Source organism: Cladophialophora yegresii, assembly GCF_000585515.1.
Source record: "Cladophialophora yegresii CBS 114405 chromosome Unknown aczIN-supercont1.2, whole genome shotgun sequence".
In the NCBI taxonomy this organism is placed as follows: Eukaryota; Fungi; Ascomycota; class Eurotiomycetes; order Chaetothyriales; family Herpotrichiellaceae; genus Cladophialophora; species Cladophialophora yegresii.
Window position 1 is genome coordinate 396038 of NW_006913046.1, and position 24212 is coordinate 420249.

Below are 24212 nucleotides of genomic sequence, written 5' to 3' on the forward strand. Positions count from 1 at the left end.
GACATGTGAACGGTGGGCGAGAAATCACACAACATCACCCACCTCCAATCCTCTTCCTGCCCTCCTCAAAAGACGACACGCGGACAACATGATCAAGCCACAAGAGACATACCGTCTCGTCTATCCCGATGTGCCTAACCCTTCGCCGACATATATCTCGTATGGACTGAACTACACCGACGCCTGTGCGCGGCACGTCGAAGGCACCTTCGACGCGAAACGAGTGTACATCATCGCGTCGACGACACTCTCGCACAAGACATCGTTTGTGTCGGATCTCGAAAAGGCCCTGGGGCCACGCCACGTCAAGACATGGCGCGGCATCCGGCCGCACTCGCCCTGGGACGACCTGGTCCCGATCATCAACGACATGCGCGCACTTAACCCGGACCTGCTGGTCACGCTGGGCGGCGGCTCGCTCGCCGACGGGGCCAAAGTGATTGTGTATGCGCTGGCGAACGGGGTCGGCAAGGTTGCCGACCTCGAAAAGATTCTGGCCTCGTCCGACGAGGATAAAGGCGCAGGGGGCGCGGCCGCGCACGTCCGCAACCGCACCGGCCAGGGCCACGACCCGACCGTGCCTATGGTGTTCATCCCCACGACCCTCTCGGCCGGCGAATACTCGTCGCTCGCCGGGTCCGCCAACCCGACGACGCACCATAAGCCCGTGATGAAGCACGACAAGACGTACGCGCGCCTGGTCATCCTCGATCCCGCGTTGACCACCACGACGCCCGAATGGGTCTGGCTCTCGACCGGCGTGCGCGCCATCGACCACTGCGTCGAGGCACTCTGCACTAAGGACTTACCCGCGATCGTCCGGACCGCCGCAGACACATCCCTGCCGACGCTCGTGACGACCCTGCTCCGGACGAAGAGCGACCCGACCCTGCTCCAACCCCGGCTCGACGCCATGGTCGCCGCGAGCCGAATCACCGTTAAGCTGATGTACGTCCCGCGCATCTTCAGCGGCTGCAGCCATGGGATCGGGCATCAGCTGGGTCCGCTGGGTGTCGGGCACGGTCACACTAGCTGCGTCCTGTTGCCGGCCGTGTTGAGGTTTAATCTCGCCGAGCCCGGGCAGCGCGAGAAGCAGGAGCACGTAAAGGACCTCATCTGGCGCGAGGGCGGCGATGAGGTCAGGCGCGTCTTGACCGACGCCGGGCTGGAAGAGTCCACGGCCGACGCGTCGAGTTCGTTGCGGGCCATTTTCGACGCCCTGGGCATGCCGAGCACATTGAAGGACGTCGGTGTTGGCCCCGAGCATTTCGACGCCCTCGCCGTGAACAGTCTCGATGACTTCTGTACCATGGCCAACCCGGTCAAGATTGTGGATAAGTCGCAGATCTTGGAGATCCTGAACATGGTGGCCGGATGAAGCCGGGAGACAGACACTCAGACAAATCCCAATGCCATATATTCCCTGCCTCCCCTTCCTGCGGATGGGCAGCAGAGCCAGGCTCAATAGCTATTCCACACTACACGGATTGCCGTTGTGCCAACCATGGCCCCCCAAAGAATTGCCAATGAAGTAATGCCATACATATCCCATCTCCCACCCTGTGACAATCTTGTAAATCCCGCCTCTCCCCAAACTCGTCAGCCGTTCCCACTTCTCCAGCACCATGACAGTTTTTTAACGAGAGAACATGACACTGATCGGCAGTAACGGGGCCCGTACCCGGCGAAGTTTGGATGTTCGGATTGTTCTCGTACGTCTGTTTCCCCCAGGCGGCCCACTCGCCCCCTTTGGGGGAGCCCCGGGAGACGGAGCGTCGGCAACACCGAAAACGTCTTTGACAACACCATCTTCTTGCCAAGATCGTACACACTTGTTCTGAAGCTTGACAAGTCTTCTTAGTGATACGTCGACTCGTCTGCCGGCCAGAGCATGCGTTGCCACTCCTGTGTGACGCCGACGAGGAAGTCGTCCGCATCGCGGAACAGCAGGCTCTGAGAAAATTGCCCGCTCTCGTCTCCCGCGCTGGGCCACTCAATGGGTTGTCCTTGAGGTGTCCGACAGCTCGTTCAAAGTCTTGGGAATCCTGAGTCGTTTCAGCGGCGTGCATAGACGCAACGATTGACATCCTCCACATACGTCTCGTAGTTCCGCAACCAGATGGTGGCACAGCAGCCGGGCCCAAGCTTCCCCCCAAAACCATCACAGCTCAGCGGACTGCTGTCTGAGAAGAACGGGCTCAGGTATTGCTGCGCTCAATATCACAAGTATGGACCCCCAAGGCGATGATTGCAGAACCCAGCTGTTGGATTGGGCCTCGACATCACGATTAGCAACTTTGTCCGTCCTGGTCCGGCACAGCACACTGGCCAAGGCGCTTGGGATTAGTACTTCAGAGTATGTATCTACTCCGGCTATGGCTTGATGATGGCGATCTCTGCGACTCGACTTGGTTAACAGTCGTGCTTGGTGAAAGAGTCTCCTGAAGATCACAAGATCGAACCTCGTGTAGGCGCAGCCTCAGCAAGCGAGTCCGATGGCTAAAGTGTTGGATAGCACTCCTAGCGTCATCAACAATATACAGAAGAACCGGATAAAAGCTTTGGTAGACATCGTTGTAACGGTAAGGTTCCGGGGTTAAAGGGCAAAGAGTGGGCTGTCTCGAGTTTGTTGGCTGGGCTTCTCTGTTGTGTACACGGACCAAGTTGAAGGCTCTGACTCTGATTCCTCACTGCTGAAGTCCGAAGACATCACCATAGATATATAGAACATCGAACCCCTACATAACACACTATCAGACGAGAAAAATTGCTGTACAGCACGACGCAGTCTCGGGCGAGAACGATGACTGCTGATGGATGTCCCCACGGGATCATCGCGCAAAACTCACTCTGAGGTCTTAGTGCTGGATCCATGCTAGTCTGTACACAGATGGATGCTGAGATTCGATCGCCCTACGATCCATTCACATCAAGCGGGGGCGTCTAGAGGAACAGGCCGGCAGGAACATCGAGCCCACGGTGTAAGCCCGTCGTGCCAGTAAGACGTGGAACAACAGACTCCGTCGTTGCAGACTATCTCACGGAGATTGCGCTGGTTACCCCCCCTCACACTTCCTCGGAAGGCGTCCGAAACAACACAAGTGTGGAGTATAAGCAATACAGGCACAGCGGTTGACTAGCTCGCACGTCCTGACACCGTCACATGGCGATATTCAGGCTGGTACAGCTAGAGACCTGTTCTTGGACCCACGGTGGAGTTGTTCTGGACATGACCAAGGTATATTCGAGTGACCTCTATGACACTTCATCCCATGTGACGGAGATCTCCCTGTGCTCCTGATCGAAGTTCCTGTAGACGCCTCCGCTAGAGTCTTACGCTGGAGCCGGAGCCGGGCACCTCGCACAGCTCCATATCAGCAAGACCATCAGAAGGGCTGATCTTGAATCGACATGTTCAAGGGGCAAGGCTTCTCTGACGGCCCATGCGGCTTTAGGGTGGCATGAACGGACCCATAGCTATACAGTGCGGTGAGCTCATCACCCGAGCATGCGGTATACGCAACGTGACGAAGGCGTAGTATTATGCGTGACAATCATACTAAAGCAAAAGGACCGGACGGTCTGTACCAGGATCTATCGATAGTTCAGAAAGACACAAACTCGCACGATGGCGCACGGAAACAACATGAACCGCGCTAACCGCCATCCCGTCAAAATCGAATCCAAATCTAAGTCTCTGGAAAGTTGACTTCTGTCCCCTCGCAAGGGCGTCCTTCGACCCCAACGAGCCCTACGACTTCCCACTCACACGTAGAACATCTTCTTCTTGAGGTTGTCGTGGACCTGCAGCTCGGGCCGATGTATGCTGTCGTCGTATCGGACTCTCCGGTCCGGCGCATTGTAGATCTTACGGGCATAGCATCGAGCGCGACCGGCTGCCAGGTCGGCATAATAGACGGGCGGACACACGCCGACAGAGCGTGTCGAGCGGCCAAAGAGGAAACATAGGTTGTGGGTCTGCGCAAGATGATTGAACGGTCAGTACGGCAGCACACCCATCACTCAACACCCACCAAAAGGTCAGAATTCAAAACTTCGACTTACCATTTCTGCAATCTCTCTGCGCGTGTGCTTGGTCTCGTTCCCCAGGATCACGTAGTGCGTCGGCCTGGCCGTGCCGATAATGGCCTTTTGGCTGATGAGGAAGAAGTCCTGGCCATCGCCGTAGGTGACCCCGTCCTCGATCAGCGTGCCGGGACGGGGGTTGTAGTTGTAATATCCCTCTTTATCCACGCCACCACAGTAAACACTGTCGTTCTTGATGGTGCTGTCTGCCGGGAAGAAGCGGGTATGGTTTCTCTTCACGGCGCAGACTAGGATGACTGCGGTGGCTGCATCTGGGAGCTCTGCGGCGTCGCCTCCGTTCTTCTTGACGTGTCCCTCGTGGCGGTGGCGTTTCAAGTTTTCGATGGCGCGCTTGATCTTGGGGAGTTCTTCATTCCTGCACATGTCAAATTGTCCCTCGGAGAGGCCGTCCCTGTAGATGATGATCTGGTCGGGCATGTCGTGGTTGTGCTCCCAGTAGTCGAGAAGTCGTTCGAACACCATGGCCTCGAGCTCGAGGACTTTCTCTCTGGCTTGTTTAGGGGCGTCGGTCGCGGTCGTGTCGGACCGCTTCGACTTGTCGATTGTCTCGGCCTTGCCTTTGCCTTTCCCCAGGCCGTCGTCATCCTCCTCTGGGCGAACCTCACTTTCTTCCACGTCCTGGACAGGATTGAGACGCAGACTCACAGGCCATTGCGCGAACTGGTCATCAACACTGCCGACCACGGCGGCGATACTAGGTGCACCTTTAAGAGCCGTCGAAGGTTTATGCGTGACATCGATACCAATGATCATGGTCTTTGCCGTAAGTATCGGAGCCCGATCAGCGAGTTGGTGGTTCACGGAGGTCGTGCTCGTTTTCAAATTCATCTTCATGGTCAAATTGGCAGCGAAGTTCTTGTTGAGCGTCCCGTTGGAGCTGAATCTGCCCTTCTTCAAGATGGAGCACACCGTGGGTATGCCCAGGATCTGGTCCCCTGCGATCTTAACGGCGCTGTAGGTGTCGACCTTTTGGTCCGGCAGGATGACGAGCAGGATATCAACCTCGCCCTCGAACTCCAGGAATTTCTGTCTGACGCTGCCGCACAACTTGTCGAAGCGTCGCTTCCTTGGGAAAGTGTCGAAGTCTGGAAGTGTCAGCAAGTAATTCGGCCAGTCTCTGAAGATAAAATTGGACATTCCAGCATCGTTAAGAGCATTCTGGAGGCCCGTTTGGAACCGGTTACCTTCACGTAAATCAAATCTTCGGCCGTTGTGCTCCTGGATTGCGAGGTAGGTCCACCGTCGCGGACCAGGCGACGTGCGTATGAAGTGCTGGCCTAACAGATTCCAACTGCCGTCTGAAGGTCCTTGGTCACGCGGAAGAGTTACGAGAAGCTCTGGATTGAAAGAGTTGCGGTACTGTACTCTTGGTAAGCTGAGCTGGATGAACGTGACCCGCAAGAGCTCTTTTGCGAGATCGAATCCGAACTGGACTGCACCTTTTGTGTCTGGAGTATTGCCGAAGAAAATGTCTCTGCCGGTGCCTAGAACACGATCTCGATTGTCATTGGGACGCCTGGTTGCGCCGAACGGAAGTTCTTTAGGATTCGTGTACCGCTGGCCTGGCATCACCGTCAGGCGATCAGCTGGGATGGTTTGCGCAGCGGCTTCTTCTCCAACAGTGACAACGTAGGTGTCTTCGCCGTCATCCGGGTACTGAATCCCATGATGATGCGAGAAGTACTCCGCCACCGTCATGCCAGGACGCTCTCGATCTTGGGGCCTCATTGCCGTGTTCCGGACTGTAGGAAGCACGCGACGCCCATTCTCATGGCACCCCGGCAGCTCAGTAACTCTATGGAAGAATCCATGATGGAGAGTCCTGACAGAGAGATTTGTGAGGAAGTCGGCTAACTCGTCAAAGTCAGTCCGAGTCCGAGGCTGTCTATGTTTGACCATCCAGAGGTCAATAAGATCCTGAACACGAGTAGGGTGGTAGAAAAGAGACGTCACCGAGTGGACGTTCAGGAGCAGCTTGACGTCGGTCGAGCGCACTGCTCGCACACTTCTGGCAAAACCAGGAACACTGTCGAGCCCGCCACCACCGCTGCTATTCCCATCTGCCAGCGTTGGACCCGTGGATGTCGTGGTACCAACACGGGGTTCAGTGGGAATTCCGAAGAATCTCTTCCCATTGGTCGTGGACATGTTAGGCAAAACATCCGGGTCAGCTCTGAAGCATTGTTGGAAGGGGCGGTAGCTGAAGATGACATTGAGGGCATCGAGGACAGGCTCCTTGAGGGCTTCTGCTGCCGCATCGGTACGAGGCGCCGTCGGGTGGAGACGGCCGAGGAAGGTTTCCAAAGGAAGCTCGACGGGTCCAGAGATAGTCACTGCGTATCGTTCCCGGTCGTCTGGTTCCTGAGTGTCTGGTTCTCGAGTGTCTTCACGAGAGTAAAATTCATCGGCGTAGACAATGTGGATGGTGCATTGACGACCATGTGTTTCGTCAATCTCGACTCTGCTTTGCGTGGCCTCGTCCAAAAAGTTCAACCTGGCCTCAGCGATGAGTTTCCGGTGGTAATCCGTCGCGATTGCGACCTTTGGACCAAAGTATCGGGCCTGTTGCGATTTTTGTAGCGCCATAGCAATCAATCTCCTCTTCTTCAAGCCAGGTATCCCAATTCGCTTCTTCTTCCCTTGGTTATTCGTGGTCCCAGGTTGCTGCGTGGCCCCTTGTGTGCCCCTTCCACTGTCCTTCTCCTCGACAGGCTTACCGTCTTTGTCCACTTGGACGATTGATATGTCATACTGGTAGAGCGTCCTGATGCCACCGACAGTGATGCGAAAGTAGTTTGCGAGCAAGTGTGTCACTTGTCCATATGGGAGTTGTGGTTGGCCCTGAGGCGCTTGGCCGTCAGTCAATGTCTTCGATCCTTGCCGGACTGCACTGCCGCGGCTCCAGGAACCACCCCTGCCACGATTGTAAGAACTGGAACCTCGGCTGTCCTGCTGACCCTGTTGGTAACCGTAGGCGCTGGAGCGGCGATTCTCGAAAGGTCCCAGAGGCTGGTAGCTGGTAGAGCGCTGATCGCCAGCTGGGCTGCGACCACGACCGAGACCACGACCGCGGCCAGAACCGTCGTTGGGAGGGTCTTGCCGGCTACCAGGACCATGAGGCAGGCCTATATTGCTGCTACGGTGGGGGCCGCTGGGGGTTTGGTTCTGAGGATTGCTGTGACCGGGAACGAAAGGGCGGGCTCGAGCATCAAGGGAAGGAACGTTGCCTTGACCTTGGAAATTCTGTTGTCCACGACCATAGCCAGAGTTGCTGCTGTCTCGTTGGTGGATGGTGCCTGCCCGGCCGAAATGTTGACCTTGTCCAGAGCCAATGCGAGCATTGCTACCGCGGCGTTGATTGGTCGACCAGCTGCTGCCACGACTGCCGCCACGACTTCGTTGTTGGTCACCCCTGCCGCCACCTGGGCCTCTCCCACGGCCAGAGCCGCGAGGAGGCTGTGAGGTATCTCGATTGTTGCTGTCCATGTTAGGCGAAGCAGAATAAGTTGTAGGGAGATGATGATGGTAAGAAAAGGAAAGAGAAGATCGCTCGCCTGGAGAACGTACGCATTAAATCAGAGCGCAGTGGTCGGTCCTGGAAAGATTGATCCGTTAGCCTAGTTGCGTTTGTCGCAGAAGCAAGCCGTCTTTGTGTTGCACCCGCTGCTGGTCCTGTTGGTTGAGCGTTGGGTATGGCGACCTGTAAGCTGTTTGTGAGCGTTTGTTGATTTTCAAAAGCAATGGCGTGGGGAGCTAGGGGAGCAATCAAAAAGCCACATCACAATGATACATCTGGCCCCTGCATGGAACGAACCACAGCGACTTGAAAAGACGTTGGCCTGCTGTAAAGATCAACATACCACCAGACAGAGAGGAATACTAGCGGCAGAGTAGCTGGTGGTCCCAAGGGCCAGCTTCAGTCGGAAATCATAACGTATAGATGGGCCGTAGCACACTGTCAAACCACCTTCACACCTCCCTCGACCCGTCTCTTCAATTCTCCATTAAACTTCTCCAACATGTTGACCAAATCTTTGACCATTTCCCGCGGCACAAACACCCCAAGCATGCCTTCCACGCGCTCACCGTGATGGAACATTGTTCTCTTCCCCCCGTCTTGCTCAACGAGTCTGAATGAATGGTTCCCCATAAGCAACCATCCCATCATTTCAGGCAGTGGACCCCCTTTCCATGCGAATTCATGGGCCTCTGGCTTCCAGGTCGTGATGCGTGCGGTGTATGTGCCTGGCTTGGCCTTGTCGGACATGCGATTTGTGAACGTGACCTGCGTTCCCAGTTGTGGTGACGTTGAGTGCGCGTGCATGGCTATGAACCATGTATTCCAGTCCGGCCAATGGTCGAAGTCGATAAGGACATCCCAGACTTGACGGGCAGGGGCGTCGATGGCGACCGAAGTGAGTGCTTGTGCTGGCATTGGAATGTGTGGCTCGGCTGACTTGACGCTTTGGATACGGGCGAGAAGTATCCCTGGAGCGTGTTAAGACAATAGTGTCAGACTGATGTGGTCTTAATTGCTCAAGGCTGCCAGGCATATTTTAGAAGATAGCACAGGGCCGGGGTGGGCGGTAGGAGCACCTTTTGAGCTCCAAGCTCTGGGCTGCTTGACATTTCGACGTATTCAAATGTAGACAGGAGGCTCCGCTCAGTCGCCATAGCACCAGAACTCCGCGCCGCTCAATCATGTGCACCAATCGTCCGCGGTCAACACTTACTGCTAATGGGAAAGCTGAAGGTGGAAAAGTGGGAGATGGAGAGATGTCGAGCCAAGAACAGCCGCCCTAAGTTTGGTCCGACATCGAAGAAGACCGGTCGAGTAGAATAACGCTGTTGCCTGGTTGAATGGCTAGGCCGATAGTATAGAATCCCGTGTCTGCTCTGGGATTGGAACCATGGCGACACTCTGCAGCAGGTAACAATTGTTGTCTTCTGTTCATACACATGCAAGTCGCCAGGGCCGGCGGCCTGCTTAAAATCAGCAGGCATCGACACGAACCGCCAGCTTTCCAAACAGGAACCATACAGTTTCAGATCTAGTGAGTTAGCATGAAACTCGCGCCTGTTCTCCTGGCTACCGCTTCGCCCTACGCATCTGTCTGGTCGTCCTTGCTGGTTGGTCAGATTGCTTCTGGGGTGGCGTACTTTTCTTTGCTGGGGTCGTCTTCTTGCTGCTTCCACCTTTCCCTCGCCCTCTTCTCGTAGCAGCGTTCTGCTTCTCCTTCAACGGCGGCGACCTTTCTTCCTTTTCTCCCGCTCCTGCATCACTTCCATTGACAGCGGCATCGTCATCTTCGTGCACGTCGACTTCATCCTCAACCTCCTGTTCTCCGGCTTCCAGGTCGAGAGACTTATTTTCTTCGTCGCTGGGTTCCTCATGCACCACTTCCGATTCTTGCCGCTTCACCTTTCTCTGTCGCTGCGCTACAGGACTGCTTGCGGTCTCATCTGCGTCTTCCATCTCCGCATCTTCATCTGAAGTGTCGGACTCTGCATAGGTCGTGACCCTAGAACTACGACCACTCTTTCGGGAAGGAAGTGTCGCGCTGCTAGGAGGTGCACTGCTCTTCCGCTTAAGTTTCGGTGTCTTCCGAATCGCAAGGGTGCCCTTCTTTGCTTTCTTGGCCGGCTTCTCTTCTTCTTCATCTTTGTCGCCTTCCAATCCAGAAGCGTTGCTTTTCCTCTTCTTGCCCGCTCCCGGAGCGCGCTTGGGTGGTTGTATGCCAGTTTTCAACTCCTTGATATATGATCTTATCATTTTCTCAAGGTCGACAGCCACATCCTCGGGTAAGTAGTTCTTTTCCGCAATTTCTTGTGCAGCCTCGTGGGAAGCTAATGGTTTGAAAAGAGCCTTTGGAAGCGTCACCTTACCAGGATATGTCTGAAGGTTGCTGGCTCCTTTGGAATGACCTGGCCCAATGTCGGCATAGTTCCGAACGACAGCCTGAGCCAAGTCGCTGAGAACATAAAGTCTTTCACTCGTCTCTTCGGTCCCAGTAATACCGTCTTTGACATCTTTTACACGCTGCGCGAAGTGGAAGATTAGTGACAAGTTGTCGTCGTTTGAGATGCTCCAAAGATAGAACACAATATATTTGGCAAAGTCCAGCAACTCCCCATCGGGGTCGTCGCTCTCCTGTGTCGGATAATCTGGGTGATGTGCTAGTATACTGATCAGGCGTGCGAAAATTGGTTCCAGGATGGGCTGCTGCTTCTTCTTTTCCTCGCTATTCGCTGATAATTGCTGCCGCTTGAACCACTGTGCGCGCGCTCGAAGCCATGTGATTGTCGACGAACGAAGTTCCACGTCCGGCTCGAAGGCAAGTAGGAAGAATGCTGTGAACCATCTGGGAGCTAGGTTCCTCCCGAGGTACTTTTTCAGCGAGTTGACGAAGCCAGTGCGTACTGGGTTGGGAGGATGTATCATGACCAGCGCGATCTGGTTGAACTCCTTTGCATCGATGTGGTCCTCGTACTTTCTGTCGTGATTACAAAGCTTCAAGATGAAGTGGACGGCTGTGAGCCGTAACCGGTTCTTCTGCGCCGGAGGTGTGTCAGCCGAGTGTGTAATTTCGCCCCCGTTCCTGATCAGCGCTGTGAGGTATCCAAAAGCCGCCTGTATCGACGATGCTGAGTCATCGCTTTCGGGATCTTCATTCGGCGCCCGGGCACGATTGACCAGGATCTTAAGTGCCAGTCCCTTCGACATTGTCTCCTCGTCGTCCTTATCGTCCCACGCATTCGAGTCGTCGGTCCGACTTGGGTGCCGATTTTTCAGCAGTATCTCTGAGACAGCCATGGTGCGAATTGCGTCGGCCTCGGCGTTCGCAGCGGCGGGCGCAAGCAGGCAAAGTTGTGCTATCGTAGCGAGGCGTGCAAGGAAATACGGAGTTTGTGCCTGCTGGTCTTGCAACGCCTTCGACAGTAGATCTCTTGCGTACATTTCCTTCTTGTCTGCGACCATCATGATAATCGACACTGCATGCTTAGCTGCTTGGGGCGATCTGGAAAACAAAGCGAATTGTGTCAAAACCGTCATGAACTTGCGCTCCTTGGGCAGATCCGAAGGATACTTGCGAGCATACCCTGCACATGCTTTGAGAGTGGCAGCAGCTCCATCTTTCTCCAGCTTCTTTGCTGTTGGCACATCTTCCTCGAGCTCTTTACACAGAGCTTGAATGTGGTACCTTAATACTTCTGGATTTCGCGCCGAAATTTGACTCAAGACTTCGTGGGCAACTTCTCCTAGGCCGTTCTCACCGGTACGAGATATTTCCATGATCGTCGGGATGTGACTGCGATTGTACGCAAGTAACGCACATCGATACAGGATCGGCTGAATGGTATCAACAAGAGAGTGCACATTCGCCGGTCCTTCGCGAATCCGCTTGTTGAGCTCCTTGATAGCCTTGGTGACTGTGCGGTACTCATTCTCCGGACCAGTGGCAAACCGTATCAGCTGATAGCAGCGGCGATCGTGCTGTTTGGCGAATTTCCACAGGTCATCGGACAGTGCACTTGGATTTGGAAAGGTTTTGGAGATTGTTTCGATCATGCGGGTGAGGCGGGTTTTAAGTTTTGCCTCGGAAGAGTCGTCTTCCACAACACCTCCATTGTATTCTTCGCATGTGTCCACAAAGACCTTCATTCCCTTGCTCAGCTGCACTTGGCGGTGCTGCATGCCGAAGAATACCTGACGCCGTTTCGCGTCCAGACTGTGCACCAGGGTGAGAATACGACGCGCCCTAATCGCATCCGGATCGAATACTTGCTCTTCCTGCGAGCTGCCATCTTTGTCCTTGGCTCGCTGCTTCTGGCTGTCGGCACGAGACGTGTGAACCTTTGAGGGAGGGAACGAAAGTGGTAGCAAGCTTTCGTAAAGAACCCTGTCGAGCACGGCAATGACATGTGGCTCATTCGTAAAGTAGGCACCGAAAAGGCGATTGGGAACCTCGCCTATCAAGCCTCTCACCACGTCATTTCCTTGTTCGATATCGCGCGAGGCAACACCCCAGATTCGAGCAAGGAGCTCCATTGCCGCTTCTCTAACATGATGTTTCTTATCTGTGACTCGATCGGCCAATGACGAAAATACAGTATCGCGTGCTGCAAGACCGGTGTCAGCGCCTAAGACGTTGATCAGGGTGTCGTATGTAAACATGTCCATGGCCACGACGGCTGCCAGGCGTACATGTTCCTCAACGTCGCGTAGCATCTGCGCAAAGCCGGCGAGGAGACTGCCAAGCTCTTCAGAGCTCATACCGATACCTCCAGCCGAGGTCCGTATAATTCGAGCAGCGGCCTTCGCCCAAGCTTCACGGACCAGATGTGACCTATCGTTCCGCCTTCCGAGGAAAGACTGATAAGCAGTGGCATGCACAGCCACGAAAGGTTTAGGAGACGCAGGGACTAGGATTGGATTCGTCGTCTGTGACGCAGATTCGTCTTGCTGGGTGATGGACGGCAACGGGTATGCAGCAGGGTCCAGGGGCACAGAAGGCGAAATCCCAGCAATGCCAATCCCAGCGGTCATGTCCCCGATGGTCTCGGTGGCCAGCTGACGAAGTGAGACGGAATCAGCGTTGAATTCAGCCTCGATCTGAGGGATGACATTGAGCAGGACATCTGGACAAGCCCTCCACAACTCTCGAAGTAACCTGTGAGCTTTGCGCAGATCTGCCACACTTTCTCTGTCCTCATCATCATCGAGTAATTCTGAGCCGCGACGCGTATGGCCTTTAGAGGCGCCATTAAGAGATGTGGCGGCAGTTGCATCAACAATGACCGTGCCAAAGTATTGTGTGATGTGAGCTGTCATCTTCTCCGGGCAAGTCGTGCAGAGGGACTTTGCCATATTGTACGCTGGTGGATAACCCTTGAGAAGGAGCGTTCCCTGTTTGCTGTCTTGACCATCGCGCTTCTTCCCTTTGGTGCCATGGTCTTGAAGATTTCGAGCATCTACGCGCATAAACTGCGAGATGATGATGTCCGTCACTTCTTGTGGGAGACTGACTTCGTCGACGACTGCGGCAAGTAGATTCTTAAGATGATATTCCACGCTCTTGGAAATCTCGACCCCTGAAGGATTGGCTCCTGAGGCGGACACGATGTCGAAGGCTGTGGTAAAGAGGGAGACGATCAGGTTCTCGTGGTTCGGGATATCGGTGACCAGGAGAATGCTCTGTGACTCGGCTAGGGAGCTGAGGATGTACACGTGTTGCGCATTGTAGGCATTCGTAGGGTCGACAAGAGCAGGTAGAATTGAGTTGATGATGACGGTGAAGATGTCCTACACTCAACGTAAGATGAGTCTGTTCCCTGCTGGTGGAGTTCAGCTGCTCACCTTCAACTGCCCCTCGATGAACGGCGCATCAGGGGCGCAGATCTTGAGTACATCCACGATGCACGATAGCGTCCATGCTCTCACACCCTTGTCCTTGTGTGCCAGAAGATTCGCGTTGGCCAGATCTTGCGACAGCGTGGTAAAAGCGCGCGAGTCGACTTGGTCCAAGTCGTAGTTGCGCAACTCGGTGGCGAGCTTTTGGAGTCGCGTCAACAGGTCGCCAACAGGAATCGCTTTGCCGGCGCGCCATGAGAGCGGCTCGTTGAACTGTAGGCCGGGGATGTCGTAGCGGTGTTCCTTTTGCGCAGCCTCCGCCGTTGCGGCATTGCGCAGCCGAGACGGCATTTTGCGATCGTGTCACGAGCTAGAGATCATGTCTGTGGAAGGACCAGGGGGTGACTGTGTCGTGAGTATGCAATGATCGTTTGCGCAGCGCGTAGGTTGAGCTGGGAGATGCTTGCTTGGTGGCGTGGTGGTGTTCGACTACGAGATGATGGCGGCGGGGGCAAAGGACGCGTCTTTTCCCGACGCGTCGAAATTCTCTGTTCACTCACTTTGTCTTCAGCAGACAAGATTTCGCATGAATGCAACTTTGGATTCGATTGCACGATGTCTATTAATCATCCTCCTACTGAATCTGTAATCCCTCGAATTTCACCACCAATTCGCCTTTCTCGCCATGCGGTGCTGGCTTAGCTCCATACACGCCGATCCACAGCTCTGTGTCCTTCGCCATATCACCCCACCAAGCGACTTCTCTCAAAGGTAACTTCTGTCCACCTTCACTGACAAGCCATATCCAGAGGCTCCCGTCGCTTGCATTCTCGACCTCGAGAATGGCGACTCCCTCGATACTCAGTGTCTCCGCCAGCAGGGGTCGGAGGCTCCAATCAGACCATTGATCCTTGGCTACCGTGCCTACCAACGGCACTCCGTCCAGAAACTCGATGCCTGTCTTTACCCAGCGAGGAGTGTCGGTCGTTTGGATACCCAAGAACAGACCACCTTGATCGTACTGGTCTTTCCAGGCAGCTGAGACAGTCACGCGGGCCGACTTGAATTTGCCCACTGTGCTGGTTCGGTAAATGATTGGTGCGTTGAAAGAATGGGTTGCTGGCGGCTTGTCCCAGATGTCCGTTCCAGCGGGGACTGTGATCTGAAATGCTCCCGAGAGATCAGGGATGTCATGCCCCAGATGGACCGACTTGAAATCAGATGTCATGGTGGGCGGGTGAATAATGGAGTGGGCTTGAGTTGCGTGCTTGTCGGTAAACACTGAGAGTAGGGCGATGTTCACACAATTTTATACAGCGTCGGAGTCGTCCTATTTACCTCTCGACGTCCGAACCCGGAACCAGATTTGGCAGCATGCCCGCCCTTGTAACCCCAGTTGGGGACGGTCCGCCGCGTTGGTTCGAACGTAGAACTGGCGGCTCATCCTCGGCGACGCGGGCCGGCCTCTTGGACACATTGACTCTACCACTGGGGACATGTGGTAAATGGATGTGAGTGTTCTGCGGGTATCAATCAGCAGTCTCGAGCCTAGCAAATGTCCTTCCTAGGCCGGAGCGCACCTCAACCTCCAGATACTACGTTTAGGATGGTTGCGGAATGCCCTCTCTTCCTTCCCTCCTCCATCTGAATGCCGAAAGTCCGGAAAAATTCATCCTGTTGCAACCATTTCAAAGCTAACCTTAAGAAACCAGAGAGTAGAAGCCGGCATCAGCTTCTCTAGTGATACATAATTGGACACTTGAAACAGGAGCGCGACCCAAGTCGATTCCGTACACGGCAGCATTCATCGTCCAGCTACCAATAACGGTCTAATGCAACCTACCCTCTACTCCTTCTATCTCTATGTATGCCACCCAGTCATTGCCGACACTTGTTGCCAACTCACTGCCCATCAGCTTTCTGCTTCAACAGATCGTCCCCAATCTTCCCAGCCTTCTTCTCGTCCTCCAAAACCGGTCGAGTAATCTCAAACCCATCAACAACCCTCGAGTAGGTGATACCTCCCAATCTCGCCACGGGCCTCAACACGGCCGGATCAATCAAGGTTCTGTCCTCATTGACTGCATCCTCTCTCACCCAGAATCTCACGCCCTCAATAATGGCCAACACGGCCGTCTTCTTCCCCGGCGTGTTTGGATTTTTGGACTCAAACTCCTGCGTGGACACCAGTTTCCCCTCCACAGCAAACACGCTCTCCTTGACCCGCGAGCACTTCACGACCTCGCACTCCGCGGGCGTCAGTCCGGACACAGCCCACTCACTCACCCCGTACGGCAAATCGATCGCGCTGGCGTTGGCCGCCTCGACGAAATCTTCACTGATCATATTGATCACGCACTCGCCACTCTCCCGCAGATTCCTCAGCGTGTCCTTTTCGTTGTCAAAGCCACCGGAAAACCCGACGCAGAAGATCGGCGGGTCGTGGTTGAACATCTGCGTGTAGCTGAAGGGGCTGAGGTTCGTGCTCGTGCCGTCCTTTGCGCGCGTGCTCAGGAATCCAATCGGCCGCGGGATGATGCCGCTGATCAGCAACTTGTAGTTCTGCACAGGTAATCTGCCCTCGCCGTACGGGTCGATGCTGACGTGCGGGGCGTCGGACTTGACGGTCGCCCCAGACCCGTACGTCCACTCCGTGTTGCGCGTCTTGGTGAAGTGCCATGAGCGGCCATTGTCCCAGTCCGGCCGCGAAGCCTGGACTTTGCCAAAGTCGCCGTGCGGGTTGCGTTTGACGGACGACTCGGCGTCGTGTTTGAGTTGCGATTCCTGCACCTGCCCGTCGGCTTCGCCTGCTGACATGTCGACGGTTGCGCGGAGTGGTCGGTACCAAGTGTGAAGGTGGTCAGTCCTTGGAGTCCAGATTTCAATTGCCGCGTCTATATTCACAGGACTTGTGAAAAGAGAGTCAGCATCGAGTAAGGTCAAGTACTGCAATGAGAGGCTTACCTAAGAACAGATAAGTAAACGTGAATGGTGCTCCGAGCTTAGAAGTCCCAATGTCGACGTCGCTGACCTAGGCCGCCGCACAGCACGTCAACGTCAAGCAAAGTGCGCGCTTTCCTGTTACTGTGGGCGAGTCAAGGCAACGTTTCTCGATCCGCACGAAGTGCCACCTCAAAATGCATGTAGACGACGAATCTGCATCTCGCTGATGCAGAAATCACTGGTGCTGCGCATCTCGACTACGTCATCCTGTGTTCATCCATTTTGGCGATTTCTCTCATACCAGGTAATTACCTACACGTCCACCCCCTGCGATGTCAGCATCACCACCGTCGCTTTCAGATGCCCAGACCGCGACAGTCGGACCACTGGAAATAACACCGTATTCAGGCCCTCGGTCGGGCTCGTCCGCGCTTCGTATACGAGGGACTGCATGTGGAGATGAGCGACCACTTTGCGGGGTCGTACTGTAGCTCGGGATGCGATGTCGTTGATGTGATATGTAGTCTATCGTCGCGAACATTGCTTGGTGTATTACATTCCAAACACCCTCGGTAAGACAGGACGGATAGCTGGACAATAGCACAGGTTGTCTCTTTTCACCTCAACTTGACATAGCCCGGGGACTATCTCGCGTTATTAGCTACCTTATCTACCAACACCAGTATCTATCACCGCGACATCCCCCATATTCTACCACCACAAACTCATCGACAATGTCGACCGACTACCAAACCTACCAACTAGGCGACTTCCCCCTCCAAAGCGGCGGCACCCTCCCCGCCGCCTTCATCGCCTACAAGACGTTCGGCTCCCCTTCGAGCCCTGCGGTGCTCTACCCATCATGGTACTCCGGGCTGATCTCGGACAACGAATGGCTGATCGGCGACGACAAGACCCTCAACCCAGCCACATACTTCGTCATCATCACCGCCCTGTTCGGCAACGGCCAGAGCACCAGCCCGAGCAATTCGCCCGACATCATCCCCTTCCCAGACGTGACCTTCTACGACAACGTCAAGGCCCAGCATCGCTTACTCACGGAGAAACTAGGCATTGACCACCTCCGCGCCGTGCTGGGCTGGTCGATGGGCGCGGCCCAGACGTTCCAATGGGCCACGCAGTTTCCGGACATGCTGGACATCGCGGTCCCGTTCTGCGGGTCGGCGCGCACGAGCATCCACAACCAGGTGTTTCTCGAGGGCGTCAAGTCCGCGCTGTTGGCCGCCAAGGGCGTCTCTAGCCGGGGGAGTACATTGGGACGAGTCGAGCCGGCGGGGAAGAAAAGCAGGACCTGGACGGACGAGGAGCGGGCCGTGGGTCTCAAGGCCTTCGGAAGGGGGTACGCGGGCTGGGGGTTCAGCCAGGCGTTTTACCGCGAGAAGTTGCATGAGAAGGCGTACGGTGGGTGAAAGCATGCCTGTGATGGGGGACGCCCCTGCCCCATCACGTGTTCCTAAGATGTGGCATCCACTGATCTCACTTGCTGTAATCGGCAATGTAGGCGCCAAATCGCTCGAAGACTTCATGACCTCCTTCTGGGAAGCCTGGGCCCTGTCCAAAGACCCCGAGAATTTGCTGGTCATGCTGCACACCTGGCAGGCCGGCGACGTGAGCAAGCAGGAACCCTACGACGGCAATTTCGAGAAAGCAATGGCGAGCATCAAGGCCAAGACGCTCGTCTTGCCGAGTAAAACCGATTTGTATTTTCCGTGGGTGTTCCACTTCTTTTCCCAGACAGAGGTTGGGGCCCTGTGCGTGTAGGCACGCACGCGCCCGCATGCAATACTGACTCGAGTCCCCACGTGACATGGTGCGCGCACGCCGCGCGTTACTGGTGTCACTGATGCTGACGCTGTGTTGAAAATAGGCCCGAAGACTCAGAATACGAAGTGGCCAACATGGCGGCCGGAGTAGGCACACTCGACGTCTACCCGTCCATTTGGGGACACTGGGCGGGCGGACCGCCTGGGAACATGGACGACGTGAAGTGGTTGGATGAGCGGTTGGCCAAGATCTTTGCAGAGGCGCCGCGTCGCGGGTGAGGTGTTGAGGTGGCGGAGCGGGCGCGTGCGTGAGATGACAAAGGGGGGGCGGAGGTGAAGTAGGCCGAGCTTTGAGAAATGACACTTCGGTCGACTCTGATTCTGAGTCTGAGTCTGGTGGATGGGAGAGCATTGTCCGATGGGATGGAGTCGAGGTATCCTTGTGACCATGTTCTGTTTGAGACGGAGTGGAAGCCGTGGAAACTCAAACCCACGTGTTAGTATGTCGATGTTGCTGAATCAATGTTCTTGCCAGCTTTGAATGTGTCGGGTCCTGAAATGGAATCAGAAGAGTGAGGATCACAATTTACAACGCAGAGCAGAATTGTTGTCAGCTTGGTGACATGTTCATATAACTTCAACGAGTGTATGTATGTACAGTATCCTAATCCTTGCGCAGCCTCAAGTCATCTCTCATCGAACATTCCGTGTCATTCGTAGATTTGCCATGAGCGAATCCCGAATGTTGAAGTTGTAACCCCTTTGCCCGAGAGTTATGTCGTCCTGAGTGAGCACAGACTTCCCTAGGTGATATTTCCAAGCTTGTAACGGTGTGAAGTACGCAAACTCGGTCTTTCTCATCGCCTCGGTGGCTCAAAATGAAGGCGATCGTCTCCACCAAATCTCATCCCTCATGATACGCTGTGGTGTCGTAGTTTTGTAGTGTTCTCGTTGCTCGGTCGAGGAAGCGAGTTTACGTCGCCCTGTCATTGACAATTTCCTCCATATCCACCACGGATGGCTAGAAGAACTTCCCCTTGACGTCAACGTGACTGCGAACCACGCCTTGCTCGTCGGAATAAACCTCCCTTTCACTCTCCCTACCGAGAGAATCTCGCCGGCCTCCAGCGACAGCAGCTCCTCCCGTATAGAACGCCGCGGTCGGCGCCGCCGGCTTGTCCAACGCATCAAATCTAGTTCCCCTGACCTTGGCGATGCACCACTGCACACTCAACCTGAGCGCAAACGCGCCTCCGGCCCACAGCAGTCCTCCAACAGGAGCGGCAACAAATGCGCCAAAGGCACTCCAATCATTGGCATACAGTCCCTGCTCCAGTAGCAGAAGATCCGCCGCTTGGCTGGCATCGCCGTGGTAGAAAACAAGCCCAAAGAGGAAAACCGTGAAGATGCCGCCCAGTCCGCCGACCACCACCTCGAACCCCCTCCACGCATAACATCTGTCACTCAGCCCGATGACCAACACGGGGATACTGCTCGCAGAGATCAAATCACTGATCAGATAGATCTGCAACACGCTCGGACTTTTCAATGCCACCACCACAACGGGTACGATGATGAGCACCACACAGCCCCTCAATACCCAAAGGTTGAGTTTGTTCCGGAAAATGTCGTTGGAGCCGGTGCTCACCATGGCGGATTGGAAACTGTCAAACGCAGCAGTGCTCAGGGCAATGGTCATTACCAGCACGATCCCCACAACCCACGCGGGGAGTTGTTCAAGCAACAAAAAGAACGCGATGGATGATTGTTCGGGCGGATCGCCTAGGGCACCGCTCCATCCTGCCAGCAAGCCTGTGACCCCGACGAGGGTGAGGATGATGGCCACAGCGACCGTGGCGATGGACACGCCAATCCAGAGGTCTCTGTCTGTCTTGGCGGCAAAGGTTCTCAACCAGAACCCCGAGATGAAAAAGTCGTTCGTCAGGATCGCGACGGGCAGGATATACATCAATTGCCAGCCCAACAGGCTTGCGTCGAGGTAGTTGCTTCTTTCAATCAAGTCGTGGGAGATCTCAGTCTCGACACCGACCGTGATGCACGCGATTATAATAAGACCCACGACCATGGCGCCTTGGACGTTGTCTGTAACAAAGGAGACCCTGAATCCGCCCAAGGAGGTGTAGATGGTTGTGACGGCACACTCGACTATGACAGCCGGGAGGCCATTGAGGCCGGTGAGGGCGGTGACGATCTGTTGGAGCGCCGAGAGTTCGGCGACCATGTAGAGGAAGATCGTGATCAGCCTACATACTCATTAGATGCCTAGTGAGTGAAGGGCAAGAAGGTGACCGTACGTCAGAGCCGAGAGATACAAAGCTGCAATGGCTCCATATCGCTGGCGGGTCCACTCTGTGAGGACGAATCCCTCGGGACATTTGTTCCTGATGATGGGCCCAAGAAAGGCGAAGACAAGAAGTGGCAATGCCGAGGACAGGGCGTAAACCACAAGGCCCTGAACACCCGCGATGGTGGAAATCTGAGGGTATGAAAACAAGACGCCTGAACCTAGAGCTGTGGACCACAAACAAATCCGTCCCTGTCAGTATGCCGGATCTTTTGGTGCAAGGGAGGAAGGGGGATAGGGGGTTTCAGGGAGGTTGGCAGCACGTTTCCCACGCAAGCATTAACTTGATCGAGTTTTGACGGTACATTCTCAGCATTGTGTTGTCGGCATTCCGGATCCGCTCATCTCTACTTCGAGAAGAAGCAGTTGGATGAGGCAGGGGAAACGGACTGACACAAGCGCCCGTAGTGCTGCGCATTGGTCCATGTGCTTCCGCATGAGGAAGTCTTCGTGCACGCGCCCTCGCACCAGCAAGGAGCATGGCCAAAGAGCTTTCATTGGCGGAGAAGCAACACGAACCAACGGCGTTGATGCAAGCGTACGAACCTCAGATATAGTCATGCGTAGGAGACCTGCCGCTCGGGCAAGGACGTCTTATAGTCAGGACTGGTAATTCCATCTCATGTCATCGAACCATTTCTGGATGCGACTCGATCTGTGCCAACCCTCGAAGTTGCCGCTTCAGGCTGCTGCTGCCCTTCTGAAAGCGCACTCACCCGAGGCGATGAAATTGAGGGCCAAAGGTATGCCTGGTAACTCGTCAGTCTCTCTCTTTCGGCAACGGCAGGTCCCTCAAGGATTGCTCCTGTGGCAGTACGGCTGTACCCTTCTGTGTCCGCAACGTGGCGAGGTATTCGCCCTTCGTTTGGTGCCGCAGCGTCCATGCGATGAACAGGCCAAAGGCTCTGGAGGATCATCATTAGCCTGCGCTACAGATCTTGACAGGGCGCAAAAATTTCATCTCGTACAAGAATGCGGCATAGGTCGTGTAGATGACGGCGTTGGACGCCTGCTGCGATGGAAGACCCATGTTTATCTGCTGTGGTCAGTTGGACGACGAGGAAGAGTCTCTCTGCTATCACCTTTTCAGCAGCAGAACCAGGTCTTTCGTGAACGGGGAAGAAGCAACATGAGAAATCTTCGCCAGCTCGTGTTCAATGTGGGGCAAGTAACTTTTGGTGATCCGATCGGTGGATGATCTCATTCTTCGTGAGCCTCGGGCTACAGAGAGCATCACGCCAGCAAGGAATCGAAGCTGTACCGCCCTTATCCATTGGCCGATAAACCTCCTGAGGCCACATGGAACCAGGGTCCTTGCTAGCACCTGTTACAGTGTAGCTACGTCGCCTGAGACCACTTAAACAAACTCCTTCCTCAATATCTCGAAGTCAATGCTAGAACTCCGCCAGTAGCCATGGATATCCAGCTCAAATACCGGTACAGAGCCTCTCCAGTAATATGCAAAATTCAGTCGCCGTCTCGGTCAAGGCATTTGAACAGCGGTCGAGATACCCCTGGAGTTGCCCAAGAATTTGCGGATTCGCCGCCTACTCATGGTGAAAATCGGTGGCTTTTGCACATGGATCTTCTGCAAATTCGATATGACATCCTTCCCAATCGTCACTGCGCATGAGGATACCCTTGAACTTGACAGCGTGGTCGATGTTGGCAAAGCGGAAGATGATGGTGCGTGTCTGTTCGAGCGGTCAGTCATGCAGCTAGTACCCGAGGATAACCGCGACAGCCATTGACTCACTCTGTTGTGGTATGTGTCATGGATAGCCTCCACTCGACGTGTTGCAGCCTTTCCTTGGGCGAGCTTGTTCAATGCCACAATTCCCCAGTCTTCGGCAGCATTGTTCACCTTGACAACCCGGGTAGCGCCACACTCGAGGTAGCCTTGCAGCATCCCGCTGACAACATCGACGCCGTCTCTCTTGTGGACAAGCACCGGCCATTTCTTGCCTTGGTGACGGATGTCGAAGCCATCGGGATATTTGTCGTAGTAGCGATCACAGGCGTCAGGACTGACGAAGGTGACGTGGGCAGAAAGAGACGGGTTTTCTGAGCTACCGCTGACCAGCCTCATACATTCAACCACGCCGCCATGGATGAATGACTGGACTAGGGCGAGGTCTGCACCGTGTGGAAGACCGGAAAGGATGATGGTACGTTGACGTGATCCTGAAGATATCAGGGGCTCGTCACTACACTTACTGGGGTTGTTACGGGCAGCCGGCGTGCCCCATGTCTTCAAACGAACAAGATTCCCTCGATCCTCTGCCATGTAGCCTCCTGCGACGCTGTCATCTGTGTCGGTATTGGCCGTAACCACAATGGTAGGCGATTGTGTGTGTTTGCAAACGGCGTCAGTTGCCTTGGGATCGTTCTCAACCATGACACCACCATCGGGGCTATCCAGCTCTTTGGTTGAGACCTCTGCAGCAGGGACTGCCTCGTCTTTCATGACAGTCTTGTTGGTTGTGGTATTTGGTTCCTGTGAGCCATGATCGGACAACTTCATATTATCCAGAGTGCTGATGATTGGAGTTTCGCCAAAGGTAGGCAAGCTCTCCAGTGGCTGCTTCTCCTGTTGCGCAGCTGAAGTATATGTCAGCACAGAATCAAGGTACCAGGGTAAACATGCTACCATTGCCTTGGCCTTCTGCCACTGGGGTGGTTGAGGGTGCAGTGGACGCCTTCTCCTCCTTGAGAGTAATGTGGTGAACTTCGGCGCTGATTGGGGTTTCGTCCATTTCCGGAAACGGGATGCTGCTGATTTCAGAGTCGCTGTCGTGCTTGACACCTAGCGAAAGGCATGAAAAATGGCGTACACAGCTGGTGAACATGGCTTACCTGATGACTCGGGTCCTTGGGCGTCGGCCTGCTTCGACGACACAATGGGTTGGCCAACCTTACGAAAGCCCTCGACCACGTTGTCCATGTAACCCTGAGCCTGTTGTTGCATCTCCGAAAGCTTCTTCTCGGTTAGATGCTCGACACCCGGTTTCTTCCCTTTGAGCAACCGATGCTGGGTAGGCGTCAGGTGCTTCCCACGAAAAGGAGCTTTCACGTTCGGTTGTTCGGGGGTCAGCACGTGTTCTTGAGGCACAGGAGTTGGAGCTGAAGCTTCGGTCACAAAGCCGTTTTCGTCTTGGACCAGGTCAACGCTGCCAGTGTCTTGCAGGCTCGATATCTGCGGGAAAGGAGGTGATGCTGGTGATTGCCAGCTTGGAGTAGAGCATGTTGGCTCCGACTGCTGGACGACAGGTTGACGAGCGGCATCTCCCATGTTTGCAATCTCTTCTTTGTCGTCGATAGGAAGGGATATGGGAACAATCTCCTACCGAAAAGTCAGTGATTTGAGTTTGAGGGGAATCTCATTGAAGGTCAGACACACCGCGCTCTCTGGGTTCAAGTTCGAGCTCGCACGTTCAGCACCAGGTCCGACATCGTCGACTGAGGATAAAGGACGGCAATGGACAACGTTCAAGAACTTGCTGATGAACTCCGGGTCGTCAAATCGTGACGGTGGTGCCATGACGGCGGTCCTTGCAGGTGGTAGAAGGAAGTAGAGTAGGCACAAAAGGAGATTTGAGAAAAGAGAAAATGCCAACGTGGAGTGGAGAAGCGAGAAAAGACTTACGAAGATGACAATGAA

The 24212-nt window shown here is 54.8% G+C and overlaps 9 protein-coding genes across 9 annotated transcripts; 2 read left to right on the forward strand and 7 right to left on the reverse strand.

The window, feature by feature from the left end:
- Window positions 1–88: 88 nt before the first annotated feature.
- Window positions 89–1378, forward strand: A1O7_02057 (uncharacterized protein; the record flags this gene model as incomplete). The annotated part of the gene is made up of 1 exon (XM_007756092.1): window positions 89–1378. One exon carries the CDS (start codon window positions 89–91, stop codon window positions 1376–1378), a length of 1290 nt encoding a protein of 429 aa, XP_007754282.1.
- Window positions 1379–3765: 2387 nt separating this feature from the next.
- A1O7_02058 (uncharacterized protein) lies at window positions 3766–7593 on the reverse strand (the record flags this gene model as incomplete). Its single annotated transcript, XM_007756093.1, has 2 exons — window positions 3766–3978; window positions 4066–7593. 2 exons carry the CDS (start codon window positions 7591–7593, stop codon window positions 3766–3768), a joined length of 3741 nt encoding a protein of 1246 aa, XP_007754283.1.
- Window positions 7594–8065: 472 nt separating this feature from the next.
- Window positions 8066–8542, reverse strand: A1O7_02059 (uncharacterized protein; the record flags this gene model as incomplete). The annotated part of the gene is made up of 1 exon (XM_007756094.1): window positions 8066–8542. One exon carries the CDS (start codon window positions 8540–8542, stop codon window positions 8066–8068), a length of 477 nt encoding a protein of 158 aa, XP_007754284.1.
- A 654-nt stretch (window positions 8543–9196) lies between these two features.
- A1O7_02060 (uncharacterized protein) lies at window positions 9197–13810 on the reverse strand (the record flags this gene model as incomplete). The annotated part of the gene is made up of 2 exons (XM_007756095.1): window positions 9197–13411; window positions 13466–13810. 2 exons carry the CDS (start codon window positions 13808–13810, stop codon window positions 9197–9199), a joined length of 4560 nt encoding a protein of 1519 aa, XP_007754285.1.
- A 283-nt stretch (window positions 13811–14093) lies between these two features.
- On the reverse strand, window positions 14094–14687 carry A1O7_02061 (uncharacterized protein; the record flags this gene model as incomplete). Its single annotated transcript, XM_007756096.1, has 1 exon — window positions 14094–14687. The coding sequence occupies one exon, from the start codon at window positions 14685–14687 to the stop codon at window positions 14094–14096; it is 594 nt and encodes a 197-aa protein (XP_007754286.1).
- Window positions 14688–15361: 674 nt separating this feature from the next.
- Window positions 15362–16276, reverse strand: A1O7_02062 (uncharacterized protein; the record flags this gene model as incomplete). Its single annotated transcript, XM_007756097.1, has 1 exon — window positions 15362–16276. One exon carries the CDS (start codon window positions 16274–16276, stop codon window positions 15362–15364), a length of 915 nt encoding a protein of 304 aa, XP_007754287.1.
- An 860-nt stretch (window positions 16277–17136) lies between these two features.
- A1O7_02063 (homoserine O-acetyltransferase) lies at window positions 17137–18465 on the forward strand (the record flags this gene model as incomplete). Its single annotated transcript, XM_007756098.1, has 3 exons — window positions 17137–17824; window positions 17925–18132; window positions 18291–18465. 3 exons carry the CDS (start codon window positions 17137–17139, stop codon window positions 18463–18465), a joined length of 1071 nt encoding a protein of 356 aa, XP_007754288.1.
- A 742-nt stretch (window positions 18466–19207) lies between these two features.
- A1O7_02064 (uncharacterized protein) lies at window positions 19208–21581 on the reverse strand (the record flags this gene model as incomplete). The annotated part of the gene is made up of 5 exons (XM_007756099.1): window positions 19208–20450; window positions 20502–20718; window positions 21268–21300; window positions 21377–21456; window positions 21520–21581. The coding sequence occupies 5 exons, from the start codon at window positions 21579–21581 to the stop codon at window positions 19208–19210; spliced, it is 1635 nt and encodes a 544-aa protein (XP_007754289.1).
- A 517-nt stretch (window positions 21582–22098) lies between these two features.
- A1O7_02065 (uncharacterized protein) lies at window positions 22099–24092 on the reverse strand (the record flags this gene model as incomplete). Its single annotated transcript, XM_007756100.1, has 6 exons — window positions 22099–22245; window positions 22308–22735; window positions 22769–23152; window positions 23202–23357; window positions 23408–23894; window positions 23952–24092. 6 exons carry the CDS (start codon window positions 24090–24092, stop codon window positions 22099–22101), a joined length of 1743 nt encoding a protein of 580 aa, XP_007754290.1.
- Between the last annotated feature and the right edge of the window lie 120 nt (window positions 24093–24212).